The sequence below is a fragment of the Haplochromis burtoni genome, unplaced genomic scaffold (assembly GCF_018398535.1).
Source record: "Haplochromis burtoni strain Fernald_Lab_line unplaced genomic scaffold, NCSU_Asbu1 Contig_71, whole genome shotgun sequence".
NCBI classification, from domain to species: domain Eukaryota; kingdom Metazoa; phylum Chordata; class Actinopteri; order Cichliformes; family Cichlidae; genus Haplochromis; species Haplochromis burtoni.
The window spans coordinates 2213340-2234286 of record NW_024582432.1 but is presented as its reverse complement, the minus strand read 5'-3'; the positions used below and the strand labels follow the sequence as shown (position 1 = coordinate 2234286).

Here is a 20947-nt window from a genome sequence, read left to right as displayed (position 1 = left end):
GAGGGGTGTGTCAGAGATGCGAGAGAGGAAAGTCTGCTTAGAAGTACAGAGTGAGAAATAGTGTCGAAGGCTGAACTCAGATATAAAAGGACGAGAATGGTGAGAAGACCAGAGTCAGCTCCGATAAGAAGATCGTTAGTGACTTTAAGTAAAGCAGTTTCTGTACTGTGACATGAGCGAAAACCAGATTGAAATCTCTCGTAGGTGTTATTATTAACCAGGTGTAAAGGCAGTTGAGCTGCAACCACTTTTTCGAGTAGTAAAAATCATACTGGAAAATGAAAACATATTAGGGTGATTACAGACTATGAATGAAATTTTGTAATTTTAGTAACGTAGCGGAAAAAGCAAAGAAAACAAAATATAGATGGAAAAATATGGTCAGATGTTGTCACACGGGCATTTAAGGAGTCCAAGAAAGGACTGAGTATAGGCTGCACAACTAAGGGTGCAATCCATCAGCGCGTATTCCAGGAATCCTCCAGGCTTTTCAACAAGTAGTGACCGAAAGGTTCTGAAAATCAAAATTGCTTTTAAATATCTTTGGGCCATCAAACATTACAGGGCTCCCTACAAACACAGAATGATAATGATTACTAGTAAAAACACAAACTTGTTTTCATCAAGGACCTCCAATTTTACAAGAGTTTCATATAATGCAAAGTCAGCACGTTTCTTAGCCACAGACTGAAAAGACTGAAAAACACAAAAAACAAAACCATGAAGATAGCTACGGAAAAAAGGTTAAAGTCTGGGACTGGGCTTAATTATTTCTGAGAAACAGAACAAAAGTGTTCGTAAGTGAAAAAAAATTACCTTTGATGCGAGTCTGAATAAGAACACACTGATGAATCAAATATGTATCCATATATAACTATATTTCTCTCTGTGTGTTAATGTTATAATGGTATATACTTGGGGAAATAATTATTTGATCCCAGACGGGTCTGTATATGTGCCTTAAGCCAGGGGACCTTGAGGCCAATGCAAAATTTCAATAACTTACAGCGTGTGTTACCAATAGTGTTCTTAGCGACTGTGGTCCCAACTGCCTTCAGATCATTAACAAGCTCCTCCCATGTTTGGGGCTGATCCACCACCTTTCTTGTGATCATCCACACTCCATGGAAGATTGATGCATATCATATATTGTATTTCTTTCATTTTTGAATAATTGCACCAACAGCCTCTCACAAAGCTTCTTGCTGATGCTCTAGTACCCTATTCCAGCCTTGTGCAGATCTACAGTCTTGTCCTTGATGTCCTTCGACAGCTCTTTGGTCTTGACCATGATGGTGGAGAGGTTGGAATGGAAGAAAATGATTCTGTGGACAGGTGTGCTTTATACACATAAGAAGTTCAGATCAGGAGTATCTGTGATTGATTGTAATCTGTGAACCACATGGGCGCACAGGCAATCTGTGGGAACCAGACTTCTGGATGGGTCATAGAGTAGTCAGTTTCTAATTTTTGTGTAATGTGTTTTTTCCTGATTTATGGTTGAGATCCTTCTATCTTCATTTAAACAAAACTACCATAAAAATTAGAGATTGTTGATTTTCTTGTAAGTGAGCAAACGTACAAATTCAGCATTAGATCAAATAATTATTTCCCCAACTATACATGTTACACACAACGTGTTTTTAATTTTAAAAAATGGTTGAAAATGAGGGACAGTTAACTCAGAGAGGTGGAGGAAATCTTTGACACAGGAAGTTTAGCCATTTTGTGTGTGTGTGTGTGTGTGTGTGTGTGTGTGTGTGTGTGTGTGTGTGTGTGTGTGTGTGTGTGTGTGTTGGGACAGTTACTTTAAGACACAACATCACATATCTCTGGTTTGCTCAGGGACTGTGAAAAAAAGATCGAGTTGTGCCCTTTCACACTGCCTCTTTTCATACCTTGATCCCCCCCCAGGAGTGGTTAGATAGGAACTCCACTGGTGATGTTACACCTGGTTGGACAGGGTACCTCAGGAGGAAGTCTAGCTCTACAGGGTTTATATCTTTATTCATCAGGAGTATCTGGGCACAAAACAAACAGGAATAACTTTACAATGATGCGTTTTCGGTACAGAGCACATCTCCTTTCTACTTGATTAAACCCAAACAGGGCCGCCGGTCTCCGGAGAAGCCTGTTCAGCAGCAAACGTGTGCTCAAAAACAAACCATGCAGAGGATGAAACCGGATGCACCTTCCTACCTGGAAAGCGAGCTGAGCGATGTATGTGAGCTTGTCACACTCAAATAGGCCTCTGGTGGTGTACTGGAAGACTGAGGAGGTGATGCTGTCAATTAGGTTGGACACCCGCTGCTTTAGACCTTCTGCAGGCTCAGCCTTCAGAACCGCTTTCTGGAAGACCACACTAAACGCCTGAGGACGCACAGGAGCAGGTACAATACAGAAACAGTGTCTGACATCAAAGTGTTAAAAGCACAAGAATAACAGTACTGTTAGATACAAACTCATAAGGTAATCCAATAAAGCAAATGATAACCCAGCAATTGGGTTGTGTTCATACTGATCTTTAAGTATAAATTAGATATCATCAGTCTTTTCATTTACAGCTGACTTGATGGATATGATGCAGTGTTCTAAGAATGAACTGATCAATACTACTTTGGCTCTATAAGGAAAGCCGACAGCTGTAATTGATTACAACGTTTATGTATGCATAAATATTTTATCAATGTGGTAAGCTTGAATGAAAAACTTTAATGGACATAGACAATTTTAAATTATTTCTAAACACAAAAATAAACAAAATAAAAATCTTTTGCAATGGACCTCATTAATAAGTAGGATGTTTTCAAAATCTGGTCATCTGTGCTACAGAGCTCCAATTTTTTAATTACAGCTCAAAGCTCTTTTTGCTATAAGGTAAAGACCCTAAAGTATTAGCTAGAAAAACCCAACAACCAGATAAATACCAAAGAGGCAAAAAAAAATCATAGAGAGACAAGGACAAAGCAAAGTGAGAGTAGACAGTTAATAACATGCAGAAATAGCACATAAACATATACCACATAAGGAGTGAAAGGTTCTCAGTGCATTGTGATCGCACAGCAACCTGAGCCTATAGCACTAGGGGACGTTCATTGTTTTAGGGAGCTTTTCTAACTTTCTAATAATTGTTGCTGGACTGGATCTGACTTCTGATTCCAATATCACGTCATACTGTGATCCTTCAACATACTGAACCATGCAGAGTTTGAAGTACTGGAGAAACAGTTTGTTTGCACTTTTTGCAGCGACTGTAAAATAACTTATTACCACAGAAATACAATAATTGTCCTCTTTCACTGTAGGAAATGTGCTGTCATTTCTGTTCATTTAGCAGATTCACACTTAGCTCTGAGGTTGTATACAGAACACATATTATAATGTATTTCATTTCATTCACAAGGTCAAAGGTACATAAACACTGAATGCGTTTTCATTTTATTATGTTGGGAAATAAGACGGACCGAGGCAACTACCTGCGGAGTCGGAAGAGATTGCAAACAATATCTCAGGCTGCCTTCTCTCAGCACTGCCTGGCTGACAATATGAAAGACATTATGCTCTACATAACCACATTAGGGAGCCACAAACACAATAAAAGCAGGGCAAAGAGCATAAAACACGGTGAGCAAATGGAAGGAGGAGGGAAACAACAGAGAAGTGAGTGTAAAGAAGGGTCTCACTGGGGGCCCATGACAAGGGTCGGTAACATGGTGGGTCAATAGACAGGGTACCTTTAGAGAGAACTGATACATGGGGTGGATTTTATTGAGGTCGTTCATTGTGAAGTACAATAAGGAAGCCCGTGCTGCTGCTGGTCGGAAGTGCTCTCGAGCCTCATTGATTTTGGTCTCTGTCACCTTGGCTTCTTTTACCTGCAGTAAAGTAGTTCAAACGGAATCACACTCATATACATCAGCACAGACGTGGATATACTCAAAGTCCATCAATCAGTTAATGATGAACTTGTGCACAATCCAATAAAACATACTCCAGTGAAGAACAGTCCTGTTGCAATTTCACGCTTCAAAATGTCCTCACATTCTGTGGATCATGACAATCATGCTTTTTTTTTGTTTTAATAACCAGCAAACGCCTGTGCAATTATGTTAAGGATGAACATCTGCAAAGGAAGCACTCATCTCCTCACAGACAGAAGGCACACTCTAAGATAAAAAAAAACACAGAGCTTTTAAGAAGTGCTCTAAACTAATTCATCTTTGGCAGACATCATACGCTGAGCTGATGTGATCTTGTAATCTGACCACAAGAAATAAAGAAACAAAGCAAGGGAAGCAGAGCTGAGAGTATGGCAACACTTTAGGTGACAGTTATTCTGCACCTGCAAATGGGTATTATTGAAGAAGTACAGTCTAAAAAGGATACTGCATTCTACGTTTCATTTAGGATAACATTAGAAACAAACTGCACTGATGCAAAAGTGTGCAGAGACAGGTTGGCAGATGCAATCAGGCAACATGCTCTGTGGACTATGATGTTCATAGATGAAATGGAACCTGGGGAGGTGGAGGTATGCTTCTGTTTGAATGACAATCTAACAGAAGCAAGACAGACTACATGGGTCAAGTACAGAGAGTGCACAAGAGATGTGAAGAAGAGAGTACACAAGTTTCAGGTGTGATTTGCAACAGAAGGAAGGAGCAAGAGCAAAAGAGAAGTTTTACAAGATGGTAGTGAGAACTGCTATTATGCATGGAGACAGCGGCACTGACAGGAGGCCGACGCGGCAGAGTTGAAGATATTAGGAGTTTTATTAGGAGCAAGCAGGATGAACAAGATTAGAAATGAGTACATGAGAGGAACAATTTAGGTTGAACAGTTAGACAGCCAATGTTGAGGTGGTTTGAACGTGAGCAGAGGAGGGATAGTGGACAAGGGATGTTGAAGATGGAGTTGCCAGGCAGTAGGAAAAGAGGAAGACTTCAGATGGTGTCAATGGTAAGTGCTCTAACGAGAGCTTGCAGTCAGTAGTAACACTGTCACTTGAAGGCTGTGATCTAAAGTGTGAGAAAAGATTAAAGCAAATAGAAGACAAAAACCTTTTCTTCGATCTCAGCAGCTGTGCGTTTGGTTGTCTCCAAGTTTTCCACCAGCTCCGTGTCACTGAGGAAATTTCCTGAAGCTGAAGACAAACGGGATAGCAGGTTGTCCTCCAACGTCTTCAGAGTAATCTTAAAGTCGTTCTGTTGCTTCGTCAGGTCAAACTTTAAACAGAAAAAAAAGAACCTCAAAGACAGAACTAATCAATACAGTCTGCATCAGTTGTCCGGACACATGGAGGGGGTTTTCTGGGATGGATTAACCAGCTTCTGTTTGGTTGCCGACATCAAACTTTTTCAGAGTCACCTAACCCTTGGTGTGATGAGGCCGTCGATTTGAATAAGATGGGAGGGCGCTTTGATGAGGAATTACACACACATCTTTTCTGAATGAGCTTTTACGAGATGCCGTGTTTACAATTATGTACCAATGCAGGCATCATGCAGTGCAATAATGGGGTTATTACCTCCCCAAATGCATTAGAGCAGTCCGTCTTCTAACAAAGCTTTCAATCTAGCAGGTTTTTCTTTTTTTTTTTGGTTTTGGCTTAAAAAAATTACCTGAGAGAAACTTTCACTTTTTTTCAAAGCCTGGTGTTTGACAGGAGAACAAAGTAGACAGAGCTTCATCCTGCCCTGTCCTTCATTATATTCTGTTGCAGCTCCTTGTTTCTGCCCGTTAATGACTTTGCTTTATTGAAGTTTCCCTTAATAGAAGCCTCTGCGACCTTTGAATTGTTGTAATTACGGGAGGGTGGGCTGTTGTGAGATTTGCCTACTTGGAGGGTTGTCGGGGACGGATAATAGCACAGGGGTTTTTTGAGTGGCGTGGTCCCTGACAGGCGGCTGGTAATACGTTTCTGGCAGTGCTGTTTCTGCCCACGTGTAATCACAGAAGATGCTGATGGGGTGGGGGTGGAACTGTTCCTCCTCCCTCTGGCAAAACTCACACATGACAAAAGACGTACTTGGCTTCGATCACGCCAGGGGAGCAGATAGTTTAAGAGATCACAATGCTTAATTGTTCTCTTTATGACAGTATTTCCTACTGCTGTGATGAGAGGTATTTCACACCATTGTTAGAACTAATTGAGCCTCTGTTTTGTTGAATCCCAGATGCTTTAAATTGTATGTTATTACCAACTCTGTAGCAGAAAAGTTGCACACAGAGAATGAATCGTGGCATTTTAAGGAAAAACCTGACATGTGTGTGGTTGGAAAAGAAAAGAAAAAAGCCTGGTTTGAGTGGTAGACATTTAACTGGAGTGACTCAACTGTGACCTTCTACTTGCCTGCACTCTCTGCTCTTGCGGGGAAAAGCTATCCAAGCTAAAACATTCCCAACTGGATCCAGTAATGAGTCAGTTTTTAACGATTAGCTTTCCTCTGGCACATTGTACTTGTAATTACCCTTGCTTTGGAAAAACAAACAATTAACCAGTCAGCAGAACACTCTAATTGGGATTAAAATAAGATATTACATCTATCATTTTTTTAGGCAAATGATTAGCGAGAGCCAGCGAGCAGCCCTGTTAAGGTAATTTAAGAAGTGGAGCATTTTAGCTCTCATTAATACCAAAAGGCCTGCGCTGGAGCGAATACGCAAGCATGCACATGTGCACACAAACACACTTGCATGTGCTTAGGGAGGACCAGACGACGTAGTTATTGTGGTAAAAGGTTGTAGACTCATCCCCCTGTGCACTCTCCAAAAAGGCAACTTGACATTTTAAGCTCCTTAGCTCCATCTTTGGCTTTGCTTAAATGAGAGCGCTTTCACCCAGCAGCCATCTTACGGCTCAGTAGCAACGCTAACCTCATTAAAGGTATAATGGCACAGAGTCATTCGAAGAATATAAACAGGTACAGCCAATTTGCACTCCCTCATCAATCTGATGATTGTTATCACTCCGGGTTGTTTACTGACAACAAAGAGCCATTCAGCACTTCATTCTGTCGGCCACGTTTTGATAGGAGGGGGTTCGGGAGTGAACACAGCCAGCAACAGCTCACCCCCACCCTCACCCCAACCACCACCCACCTTCAACTTTCAGCGTTAATTAAAATGATAAGTGAGCTCTAGATCTTGTTTTTTTTTGTCATCCTCCAATCTCAGTGAAATGCTAATTAAACAAGCTTCATTAAATCAAACTTTATTTCTTCTCGATTGGATATTGCTGAGGGGGCATAAGGCTTAAAATAACTCTGGCATTTTGGCTTTTTTAACTTCTCTTTTCCCATTTTCATTTATTAAAAATGCTGATTTGACTTTGGATGGAAGCCCACAGGTTGGAGTAAAGAGCTGCCCACGGACACCCAACACAAACAAAGGCACCTCAAGAAACCATCAAAATGCAAATAGGATTGTGTTAGAGTAAATCTGCCTCACACATTAACAGAGTTCCAAGAGTATCTTCCGTTCTGATCTCTCTGAGTCACTGCCGTCAGCTACACTTGTACTCAAGAAGGAATTTCTTATTTCCCCTTCACTCTCAACTAACAAGGAATGCATTTAAGGAACAGTGAAAGTGTGTCAATGTGTCGTCTAATTACTGTGGTACAGTAACGCTATCGGCCAATCAGTTTCAAGCAGCTGATATGCACTGCAGCTTTGATCAAGTGAATTTTGGGTTAAATATAAACATCAGCCCATACTATGGATATTGGAACTAAGAGCTGCTCATTACTTCTCAAAAGTTGTCTACAGAGCTGCCAGCAACTTGCAGTAAATTGCTCACAGTACTGAGTACTGAGCCGGACAGCTGCAGCTGCTGATCAACAGAGTGGAACAGCAGCTTTCTAATCCTTGCTGCCTGAAATAGAATAGCTCTACAGAACAAAGGCAGCCATTTACATTAAAAAGGGAAATACACCTTAAAGCGTCGTCTATCTGCATCTCCCTTGATTTTGGAGATGTGTGAACATAAATGAGGCTACCAAAGTTAAACGCTTAAAAAAGCTTAAAGCTCCTTACAGGGAGCATCAAGAAAGGATTACATAATTCTCAAAGTTTGGTGATAAACGGCAGCACGTCAAAGGAACAGTACCCAGGGTGACTGCAACACAATGGTAAATTAGCACATGTCAGTGCTTCAAAAGTGAATAGGATTTTTTGATTTAGGATTAACTGTTTAGCTGGGCAGTGCTTCAACTGCTTTTTCTGATATTGTCTATCATCAAATGATTTAAGATGGTAGCTTGAGCTTATGAAAGCATTTATTTCTGTTTGACCTTGCATCAAAGCAATGTTTCCAGCAATGAAAAGACTGTTTTACTCAAACAAAAGGTGAAAATCAAAGAAAGAAAAGGAAAGCGTGAGGTCACATATAATGATTACTGTTCTGTAATGTCTTTAGGATCAATGTTTGCATAAAAGGTGACAGTCTGCACCGTTTCAATAGGAGCAGAGAACAGTGTGATAGGCTCAATGTGATGCTCACTATACGATAAAATATCTGCCACTGTCGGAGTCAAAGCAGGCTTTACATCTGACCATTACAGCCATATCTCTTTGATGTGTCAGCAATTTACATGATTTTTCCTATATACAGCAAACAGATTGAATAACTGCATGTATTACAAAGGGTTGGCTTGAAGTGTGGGTCAGCTCCCTTTTCTGGTTACATGGAACATGACTTTGCAGTTTTGGTGCAATCATAGTTCAACTCAACTGATCTTTTCCACAATACAAAGGATTTTTTTATTCGTGGAAAAAATCTCTGTTAAAGTAATTGTCAAATCAAGTTTAGTAATAGTTAATTCAAAACAAACCCACATCTGCAACCTGCTTTGCAACCCACCTTCACTCCCCCCTCTCATTCTGACCTAATGGTAAATGGACTGATTCTTGTATAGTGCTTTACTACTCTACCTGAACATTCAAAGCACTTTACACAACTTGCCTCATTCACCCATTCACACAAGCACTTTTTTATATGCTTTTCAACTTAAGTGTTTCTATCTGCCCAAGAATATCCTGCTCTTGGCAGACTGGAGTAGCCGGGAATCAAGCCACCAACCTCGCTGACCTCCTGCTACTAACTCCTGAGCTACAGCCACCCTGTTTAATCATTGTCATATTTGCTGTTATGGTTTCTCCTTTCTCCACACCTTCAGGTTTTTGGGTGCACACATGGAAAGGGATGGAAGTAGCAGAACACAACAGCACTGCTAAATATAAAATAATTCAGATGCCCAGTCACAAAACAAAATCAGCACTTAATCCGTGTATTTCATTGTGTCCAATCAGAAACACACCAGAGACTAGGTATTTAACTGATTACTGGTTTCTGTTTGAGGAAACTCAGTAGGCAACTATTTGCTAACATGTTGCAGAAATGCAATCAGTCCAAACGACGCACACTGCTGCTTTGATGTGCGACCCTCGTATCAGAGAAGGATAATGGTAGCTGCATGATCGCGGTGAAGATTAAAAAATGAGTGAATGTGCAGTGTGCTTACGAGACAGCCTGCACAGACAGACAGAACCCCTCTGTCACAAGAAGGTACTGACAGAGCATGAGAAATAGTGCGATGATACAACTCCGATTGATTTCTGCATTTAAAATGAACCGTTTCAATATTATTTGTGCTCTCGGAGCAATATGCAAATGTCCTGTAATTGGGAATTAGCTCTGGGCAAATGTTTGTGTGTCACATTAATTTCAACAACTCCCCTAAGAAAACACTATTGGAACACTGCTGGGAAACTGTGAACATCACCATACCTGAGGATGGACGTTAATACACTTTGAATTTAAAACCACCATTTGGTGTACATTTAAAAATGTTTCATTTAGACGACTTCATGCTCACACACATGCCACGTGAAAACACAGGTGCCGATGTGCACATTCACAGCCGTGCAGGTTCCCAGTCTCCATAAGTGCGCCATACTAAGCCTCATAATTATTCCACATCCACCAGCCATTAATCAAAGATGCTAGCTGATTGTTTTGGAATCAAAGAGCCCGGACCTTGTGATGTTTAAAGACAGACGATCTTTTCTTGCTGACGAGAACCATTAAGGATGGATAATGACGAGCAAGAGTGTTATGTGCAGCTCTAGGAGGCCCCTGACTCCTCTGACTGTGACTTTTAATTACACCTGCTCAGAAAAGATGTTAAGAGAGAAACTCAAAGAGTCCATCGTGGAATGCTTGTTTGTTCTCTGATAACATCCGAGCAGTGTGACAGATGCTCCTTTCATGTCTGCTCAGGTTCACTTTTACATTGGATGAAAATGAATCTGTCAAAACTCCCCTTTGTTGTCAAATAGTTGTATCAGGCAGGGTTGCTCCTTGCCTACACTGACTTTCTCACCTTCAGCTGTTCCAGATCAGGTCTCTCCATGCTCACCACGGCAGTCAGCAGCTGGTCCTCCAGACCGTCTCTGGTCACTGTGAAATTTATTAAGGTGCACTGGGCCTGCAGCTCTGGCTGATAATGAGGGCTGGCAAGCTTGGTGTGTAAAATGAGACGGAAACTGGGATTGTACTCGCACTCCTTGTCTCCAATCTTTATGTACCTGTTTGTAAATCAGGAACAGAAACGTTTGATCAGTGAGGGTTTCTCAGTGAAAGTAAAGATTCTGAAACAGCACATATAATAGTGGACAATGTCATTAATGGCAAAGATCTAAACATCTGTCTTTTCTGTCTTTCATATGTTTAATACAAACAAATATCTTCAGACTGGGACACTCGTTTTTAATGAGAACCTGTCAAAAATGTCATACAACCTTTCTGCAAGGATGATAGTTTTTGATAATGCCAAACCAACTGATTTTTCTTCATGACAGATATAGTTTAAAAAAAATACTCTCAAATGTATTACAGTCATTTCCTGAAAATACTGCACATTTAAACTGCAGAAACTTAGGAAACTGTTAGGGACACATATGACGCTCTAGTAAGCCTGAATTGTCAGTACTATATGTCCTGTAACCCTCTATGTGTATTTAACAGTGACTGAACCAGACAATATTTATAGGTGTGGCTATGCTGAGACCATTACTTACATCAGGGTGTCACCAGAACAGGCTTTTATTTTGTTATTTTGTCATGTGGTTCACTCAATCTTTTCACTGGCTTATTTAGGCACAAGGAGGAACACCACACACACTCTATCATAAGCTTTTTTTTATATAACTAACTAAAATCATGAACAGCTGTTTAAATCCTAAAGTTCCTTCAATACACTGTAAAACACTTCTTGTTTCTAGGTAAGTTGCTTTTCCAACTTCCTAGTGGTAAATGGACTTGCACTTATGTAGCACCTTTCTGTTAATTTTAAGCATTCAAAGCATTTTCTACTAAAGCTCTCCTTCACCCAATCGCATACACATCCACAGAGGGATTTATCTCAACATAATCAATTTTATCCAACATTCACAGCAATTCAGGACTCAGTTACTAGCCCAAGGATACTTCAACACATGGACTGGAGGATCTGGGAATCAATATATAAAAAACACCCAGCACGCCCCTACGGGCGGTTTATCCTTCAAGCTCGGGTCCTCTACCAGAGGCCTGGGAGCTTGAGGGTCCTGCGCAGTATCTTAGCTGTTCCCAGGACTGCGCTCTTCTGGACAGAGATCTCCGATGTTATTCCCGGGATCTGCTGGAGCCACTCGCCTAGCTTGGGAGTCACCGCACCTAGTGCTCCGATTACCACGGGGACCACCGTTACCTTCACCCTCCACATCCTCTCGAGCTCTTCTCTGAGCCCTTGGTATTTCTCCAGCTTCTCGTGTTCCTTCTTCCTGATATTGCTGTCATTCGGAACCGCTACATCGATCACTACGGCCGTCTTCTTCTGTTTGTCTACCACCACTATGTCCCATATATATAGCAATGTCTGGAACCCATAGAGGTTGCACAGGCAGTCCAACCAAATATGTGTCATTGCCAGAAGGTTTGCTGTGTCTCCCAGCAACCCCAGCACAATCTCAATAGCATGGAGGAGATTCCAGCAGACAGGTAGTTACTCTATGAGGCATTGGCAGGATTGGAGGCAGGGAGTTCTTGGAAGATGAAGGAATTGATACCACTGACTTTGCCCCCACACTTGCCAGACCTAAATCCAATAGAACATCTGTGGCATATTATATTTTGGTCCATCCAACACTGTCAGATTACACCTCAGACTCTCCAAGGGGGTCAGTGTAACCCTGGTCCAGATCTGTGTGGAGATTTCCCAGGAAAGCGCATGTTGTCTCATTAGAAGCATGCCCTGATGTTGTCGGGCATGCATACAAGCATGTGGGGCTCTTCTACTGAGTACCATTTTAAGTTGCTGCAATGAAATTTTGACCTGCTGCATAATTTTTACATGATTTCAGGAGGTCCTTCAATTCAGCTCTCTGTAAGTTGATAGTTTTCATTTCCATCAATTCCATCAAACAATATCCTTTCATTGCTAACACATTACCAAGTTAATAAATGTCACTGTCCATCTTCATTAAAAAGAAATGTTATATAGTGTAATCACTGATAGAGCTCATGTATTGAATCTAATGAAGTTAAATGTATTTAAAATGTTTTTGTGTGGAAACTACAGACATAGCAAATTGGTTCATTTGGAAAGTTCTGCTAGGCTTTAACTAACACTAGTTTCTCAAAGATTTACATTCATAGTGTCTATTTTTTATTTGTCATGTGGTGTCAATAATTAAAAAAGGCAGTGAAAAGAAAGTGCTTGTTGCGGTGTTACATATGAGTAGAAAGTTTCCTGAATTAGATCATTGTCTGAAGCAGTGCCTTACAATGCTTCATTCAGTGCTACAAGTATAAGACACCTTTCAGCATGAGCCTTACCTTCCCTTCTTGATGGTTTCTCTGCCAAGCAGAGGTCCAAGAACAGGATCTAGCGTTTCTTCCAAGTTCTCTATCAGAACCACATCACCTGCTGCCAGCGCTCTCTCTATGGCATCTAGGTACCTTTAAGGTACAAATAACAATGAATCTGTCAAAATTCTGGTTATTAAATGCCCAAAAAACCTCAGTACTGCAGTTTTCTATGAGGCTCTTACCCTCGCTGTCCGATGCGGATGACTTGCAGGTCTTCACCATATTTATTTTTGATCCACTTGATGCCCTGCAGCTGGGGGTCCACCATAAGGGGCCAGCGTTGGCAAGAAGTAAGAATGGTAGCATTCTCCGTGGACATCCTGTCAGCAGGTAGCCCCTCATTCTGCCATGTAGCAACGTCAGCGTCGTCAGTCAGCAGTGTCAAAGGGTCCAGGTCATGCGTCACTGGGATAGGAACCTTACACGTGATTTGCATTTTAATTAGTTTTTCCCAGTGAACTGTTTCAATTCTTCTTCATGATGACTGACAGGTCACAAGTCACAGCAATGGTGCGTTGTTAAAAAGGAACAGATAAACTTTTCCCTTTAGTATTTAAATCTATGTTCATCAAAAGTCGACTGGCAACTGCTGTTAGAATAAAAAACATTGTGGTTTCCATGTAGAGCAGGATTACATTTGTTAGGGACTATTTACATCTGCAAATGAATGCCCAAATTGGTAATCCTTTCTTTGGATCATTATTGTATGTGATTTGCATTAAACTTTGGTTAATAGCGCAAAGTGGATACTGGACTACCTCACAGAACGTCCACAGTATGTGAGGACACAGGGCTGTGTCTCTGATACGCTGGTCTGCAGTACGGGGGCCCCACAGGGAACTGTGCTGGCACCGTTCCTCTTCACCCTCTACACTGCAGACTTCTCCATCAACTCCCCACGCTGCCACCTACAGAAGTTCTCTGACGACTCTGCCATAGTCGCCTCATCACAGGTGAGGACGACTCAGAGTACAGACAGTGGACTCTGGACTTTGTGGACTGGTGTCAGCAAAACCACCTGCTGATCAACGGCGGGAAAACGAAGGAGTTGGTGGTGGACTTCCGGAGACGCAGACCAACCACACTGACACCGGTAAACATCCAGGGAGTGGACATTGAGATAGTGGACTCTTATAGGTACCTGGGTGTTCACCTGAATGATAAACTGGACTGGAGCCACAACACTGATGCTCTGTACAGGAAGGGTCAGAGCAGACTCTACCTGCTGAGGCGGCTGAGGTCATTTGGAGTACAGAGAGAGCTTTTAAAGACCTTCTATGACTCTGTGGTGGCATCTGTCATTTTTTACAGTGTTGTATGTTAGAGCAGCAGTTTATCTGCAGCTGGGAAGAAGAGGTTGGACAAACTCATTAGGAAGGCCAGCTCTGTTCTGGGATGCACCCTGGACCCAGTGCAGGTGGTGGGAGACAGAAGGACTCTGGCCAAAATAACATCTCTGATGGACAGAGTCTCCCACCCCATGCATGTAAATGTTGCTGAACTGCAGAGCTCCTTCAGTGACAGACTGCTGCATCCTAGATGCACGAAGGAGTGTTTCTGCAGGTCCTTCCTCCCTGCAGCTGTCACACTGTACAATCAGAACTGCTCCCAACAATCATAGATGTTTACATCTGCGCTGTAACTGCAATAAGTTAATTAACCGATTCGCACTACAACCTGGTTTGCCTCTTATCAGTAGCTATTTTTATTTAATTTAATAACTGTACAATACTCTGTATATAGTAACCATTGTCCTTAATGTAAATATGTAAGAAAAATTGTGTATGAAAGAAAGAGTACTTTATTGATCCCAATGTGGAAATTCCTCTCTGCATTCAACCCATTCACTCAGTGAAGCAGTGGGCAGCCATTGGGCGCCCGGGGAGCAGTGTGTAGGGACGGTACCTTGCTCAGGGGTACCTCAGGGTAGCTGTTCAGGGGAATCGAACCCCCGACCTGCCGATCATGGGGCAACCACTCTACCTACTGAGCTATCCCTGTTTCTGTTCTGTGTCCTGTGTACTCTTTGTTTGTATATGTGTCTTTCTGGCTACAACCAAATTTCCCCTTGTGGGACAATTACAGGATTATTCTAATCTAATCTATTCTAAATACTAAAAAATTAAAACAAGAAAATTTATGTTTAATAATATTAATAGAAGAGCTAAACCATCAGTGAACAGTGAACATAACAGACATGTCTCAGTCAGAGAAGCTGACGGTGGTAGTGATAAAAAGCAATGCAACTTGTTATCTGTGCTACCACTGTTTTGTATTTGTGCCTCAGGACTTCTGTGAACATTCGGCCGTGGTATTTTCAAGCACAGAAAACAGGCATTATATTGCTAGTAATGAATGAATGTCTCTACCTTCCTAGCCCGTTTTTCCCTGATTTTCTGATTCTGACTACAGTTGAGACACAGTGACATCACAGTGACATTCCAGTTTAGTTTTCTTTTTTCTATTGCCATTTATTTCCATTTGCGTTTTGATTTAACCACCAAAACTACGTAGTTAGGCTTGCAAAATGATCGTGTTCTGGATTAAAATATGTCTTTTAATCCTTCACTTTAAAAAGGATGCTTAAGGTGCCTGTTGTGTCAAAATGTGATGTTCCTGCCTGGTTGTGAGACCCATCTGTCATCGTGATGGGTGATTCATGACACCAGTGTCAGAGGACACCTTGTATTTATCTCTGAGATGCCATAGAGTTTGACTAAACAGCAGTGTTTAGTGCTGTGGGAATTAGAACAGCAATGTACAACATAACGTTTTCTCAGTTGGGCCTCCAGGCAAACAAATGTCCAAACAGGTACAATCTCTTTAACAACCATTATGAATAAAACGATTGATCGCAAATTAAACTTTAATTAAAGTTTCAGGGGTAAAATTTTACTGACCTCCAAATAAAGCCAACCTAATTTATTTTAATAGATTAAATTATAGAGCATATTAGCAGATTTACATTAATTATATAAATCTGCAAAATACTTTGCAGATTTGCAGCCTCAACCACACTGCAAGAGAGGTGGGCTGCTTTCCTTTGCATTTTAACAATCCAAACAGGTAGCTCAACGCAGGACTTTTACTGACATTTTAATGGGAAAATTGTAACAAAACACTGCTTGTTGGTGAGGGTTCATTTCAGCCAGTTTGCTTCACAGGTGGACTCAAATCATGGAAGCACTATTAGTGGCCCAAAAGGCCAGCAGCTGCCCAGTAATGGAACATTTACCAGTACCATTACAATTTGCAAGCAATAAAAAATAGATAAACAACACTACATAACATTTTATAACTGCAGTTGTTAATGTGTCCTATCAGCCATGATACATGACCTAATTAATTCATAAAGAATTCTAAATGTTTTGCGTAATACAAACCCGCTGTAACTGCTGAGTAAGCATTAATATCCCTTAAGTCTATTTTTTCTTTTTACAAAAGCTACTTATATTTACTCAAGTTATATTATTAATCATTTAAATTTGAACCATTTTATAAAATATATATAAGGTTTTCTGAACAGATTTCTGTTTTTTTCCACTGTACATTTAGCTGTGGGCAAAATTCCTAAAGTCCTGACATCACTAGCAAACAATAATTACATGCAGAGATAGAGAAAGACCAACAGGGCCGGTTGCAGATTCATTTCTGTGTTACATTTCAGTCAGATTTACAAGTAAAGGTTTTCAAAGACTTTTCACAATTCTTGCAGTGTGGCTAATTCAAGTTGAAATAACACATAATGAACCCACCTTCAGCTGACTGAGATAAGGCCTCCACGTGCTGTCCATAAGCTGGACTCTGTAGCGCTTGGTAAAATATCCTAGGTAGGAGATGAAGGTGGTGATGAGGAGAACATCTCCACACAGAGTCCTTTCCTGCTTCTTGAAGTTCTCTACAGCCTCTGCCCAGCGAACATTCTCCGATGCTAGACCACCCACCTAAACAGAAAATAGCAGCAGACCACTTTTAAAGTTGTTGTTTTTTTTTTCATTTTCCCCAATGAAATATACGTCAATCCATCATCTTCCCCAAAGCCATTGTGGAAAGAATCAAAATCAAATGATGGCTGCTGCTGCCAAGGTGCTAAACCATAATTTAAGGAAATCTCCACAACAATGCCTTAATACCTTTGAGTAGTTTTTTTTTTTTTATTACCATTTTTAGGTTTAAACACTCTCTGCTTGTGCACCGACACCACTACTTTTTACTTTTTAGCAATGACCCAGTGTCCCTCCAGGGATCAATAAAGTCCCCCTCAATATCTTATGTCCTCTAAACTTCAGAGGGCGCACACACTAACACAGACTGCAACTTCTCAGTGCACATCACAGAAATACCGTGCACTTCAGCAACTTGACTGCATTTGCACTGACATTTTGGATTGACTAGGCAATAAGCACAACCTCAACCTCTGTTTGTTGCTTCTGTCAGGTCTTTTAGAAGCTTTCTCTGAATAATTTAGATTATCATACTAGCATTGTCAACATTCATCTTTGCATTTTGCTGCTGTAAGCAGGAGATTTACAAACCAAAAGATGATTACAGGATTTATGTGTGTATATATATATATATATATATACATATATATATACACATATATATTCATATACGATTTGATTAAATTATCCTCCAAACTGTTGGCAATCTAGGAACAAAGAAAATAATAATTACTGAGTTACAAAGTTAAATTTATTTATAAAAAGTCTGGTTGACCTTCTCCAAAATATCAAGTTATTGTCACCACCTATAATGACTCAGCTCTCATATTTGAACTACTATTAATCACTTTAGCCATTTTAACCACCCTTATTAAACAAGCAGCACGATATATAGTGACAGATTTTTAAAGGAGGCTCTTTGTCTGCAGACTATTTTGAATACACATTTGAGACGGTCCCTATCTTGTGTATTATTCAAGATGGCAGCTTTTCATATCAAATCATGGAGTAGACACCTGTGCAATATCAGACCATTTTTCTTATTCTGCAGTGCACAAAATCTTTGCAGAAGACTGGATGAAACGTTATTTATAAGGATAAAGATGTCTAGCGTTTTTTTTAGCCTGTCAGTAAGTTGTGTCTCCATTACTGAATAAAGCCTTAGCTTCTAGCAGTTTAATTTTGCAGTACTTAGATAAGTATCATGTGAATTGCTCCTAAGACAGAAGGAAATGTCAGAATCTTCTGATGAAGCCTTAAAAGCAGGTTGTCTGTAATGACTCAGAAAAGCAGTTGTGCTGCATGACAAATCAGCAGGATAAATGATGGTAATATGGTCAAATAAAGAAATTACTCTTTTTACTGGAAAGTGTCATTACATGACTCAAATCTAATTTCAACAGGCCAAACTGTGCAAGGTGCCTTTCTGGGCCCAGACTATCAAGCCCTCTAGTTAATGACTGAACAACAGTGCCGGGAGCAAATGTTCAATACGATACAGTCAGTCCATGATTGGTTGTCATCCATGCTTCCCTCCCAAGCAGCTCCACCTCACCTCACATGCTATTACCTGATGCATGTGTGTTAAAAAAGATTCTCTGTTTTTACAAGCTTTGGTGGACTTCGGTGCTGAGCAGTAGGCACAGATTTTTTCTTTTATTGGTGAGTATTCACTCATCAAGCCAAATCATTACATTCAGGTGTTCCAAGCACTTCCATCACCACAGGTGTATAAAATGTATAATTGAGCATTAGGGCAGAATGGGTTGTTTTAGGAGCTCAGGAGTGTTACCATTCTATAGTCAGCTGTTGGTGGTATTATAACAAACTAGAAGCGGAATATCAGCAACTCAGCCACGAAAACTGGTGCAGAATTCACCAATTTGCTACAGACCTTTAAATTTCATGTGGCCTTCAGATTAGCTCAAGAACAGTGGCACAAAAGCACAGAGAGCTTTATGGAATGGGTTTCCATCTGTTCAAAACCATTAGAGAGCATCGCTGACAAGTCTCTTGAGTGCTTCAAAGCCTCATTGTTATCACAAAAAAGTGTGATTTTGAGTTCCATCTGTAACCTTCCGAGGGTACGTCAGCGAAGGTGGACAGATGAAGGCTGACCCAAAGAAAATCAATGCAGTAGCTGATTGCCCCACTCCAACTTTTGCCGATGCTTTATATGTGACTAATGCCACACCCTTGCCAGACTTCTCCTCAAAAGTCTCCTTTGTTTGGGCCCAGGAAGCAGGGTCAGGCTTCCAAGAGAGATTTTCATGTCTGCTCAAGTTCTGATCAAACTAGTGATTCTTTTGAGAAACAGGATCACCAACTAAGACACTCAGAACATTTCTGTATAATTTTATTTTATGTTAGTTACAGTATCTTGGGGAAAACAAAAATCTAGTTTTTAATCTTATTTTGTTAAATATTTACGACCTTGATGGACAGTGTTGGTTGTCTGAAAAAGTAACATATCTTTTCCATTTATTTATACCAGTGGGACCACAATGGGGATTTCTGTCAATCATGTGTTATTATTAAATCATAAAACAGCACAAAAAGTCACATATAAATTGAAATTCATGACATTAATACTCTGTATGTACTCTGTAGCAATCCTATTTTTTCCCCAAGTCTGTATATGCAGTTGGCAGAATAACTACAGCATGAAATAGCAAAAATTTCAGGCCTTCATTCATTTCTGGCCCAAATAGCTTCTGTGCTATCTCATATGGCATCAGCTCCTCTTTTGATTGTATTATCAGATTAAGAAACTTTTGATATAGACATTGCGCGTCACCTGTCATTTCTTTTATTTCATTTTAAATCTATTTCCTCTCGATAATTGATGGTGAAGAGGATGTGGCTGGCTTCTTCAGTCAGCGCTTCTGATATCATTTTATGTGTGTTAGGCATAAAATCTTTCCTACACCACAGACAAGAAAGAATCGGTGACCCAGGTACCCAGCAAGAAAGGTGCTGACAGTCGTAACCTCAAAATAAAAAATATGACACAAATAATGCTTAATTGATTAAAAGTGTCTTAGTCTAAATGCTACTAATCAAAGATAAGACAAAATCGACATCAGATTTAAAATGCAGTATTGCAGTGTGCACACATCTGTAACTATGTAAGCATGCTGTGACAGGAAACAGAGTGTATTTGTCTGTGGTAGTGGCTAGCCTCCTCACCAGACGGTTAGCCAGGGAAATGGTGTGCGCGGTTGATTCTGCTTCCTGTTGGCACTTGAGCTTGTCTGCAGTGGCCTTCTCAAACTTGGCTGTGAGCTTGGCCAGGTTCTCATTAAGGTGCTGATAGGCCACAAACACACACGCACACAAAAACAGAGAAAAAATTGGCACTTGTTAAAGTACAGTGTGGTCATAACGAATCCTAAGAGACAGAGATTAAAGACAGTCAAAGTGTTTCTATGAAAGAAACTTAGGAGTGTGTAGAAAGTTGGGTAAAACTTATCATTAGTCCCACTATGGATTTATTTGGCATATGGAAGCAATTAGCGCAAGGACAAACAGGATTAATCGGTGGAGAGGCACACAGGTTCAGTAGATTAGTTTGAGGATTGCTAATTCCCCTTGGCTCCGAAGCCACTCTCCACTCAAGCGATCTGACTGAGGGCTTGAAAAATGACAGCGAGAAGTCACGCTGGATCTTATTAATAGTCGTCACTCTGCACTCTGCAGGTTTTGATGTAAGCAGCAAAAGCTGCTGCAGCGTACCGAACCCAGTGCTCTGCTGGGGCTGTCTGATGCGCTGAATGCCAAACGCCACTGAGAAACAATTATTTACAGCTGCTTTTATCAATAGGGTTTTCAGGCTGACAGATTTGGTTTTAGATTAATTAACTGCAAAAGCTTTTAAAAGCACTTGCAACAGCTTTGTATTGATGAAATGCTGTTGGTAGATCATTGCTGGAAGAACGCATGTGTCAACTGTCACTCAAGCGTTGGAAAAATAATTCTGAACTTTTGCTTATGGCTTCCAGTTGTTTCTATTTTATTTCTGTAGCACCAAAATCTTATTATAACTACATATCTTCAGGTGATGGAGTTGTTGATCCTCACTGATGTCTCACGA

The 20947-nt window shown here is 40.6% G+C and overlaps 1 protein-coding gene across 1 annotated transcript in view; it reads right to left on the bottom strand.

Moving 5' to 3' along the window:
* Positions 1-20947, bottom strand: part of dnah9 (dynein, axonemal, heavy chain 9) — a 183886-nt gene that overhangs the window by 48457 nt on the left and 114482 nt on the right. Inside the window, exons 59-67 of the mRNA XM_005923750.3 lie at positions 20044-20163; positions 16666-16854; positions 13093-13328; positions 12878-13000; positions 10383-10587; positions 5061-5225; positions 3735-3875; positions 2200-2370; positions 1899-2021 (exon numbers count right to left, since the gene is read on the bottom strand). Of these exons, the coding sequence (XP_005923812.1) occupies positions 1899-2021; positions 2200-2370; positions 3735-3875; positions 5061-5225; positions 10383-10587; positions 12878-13000; positions 13093-13328; positions 16666-16854; positions 20044-20163 (1473 nt within the window). The remainder of the gene's footprint in view (positions 1-1898; positions 2022-2199; positions 2371-3734; positions 3876-5060; positions 5226-10382; positions 10588-12877; positions 13001-13092; positions 13329-16665; positions 16855-20043; positions 20164-20947) is intronic.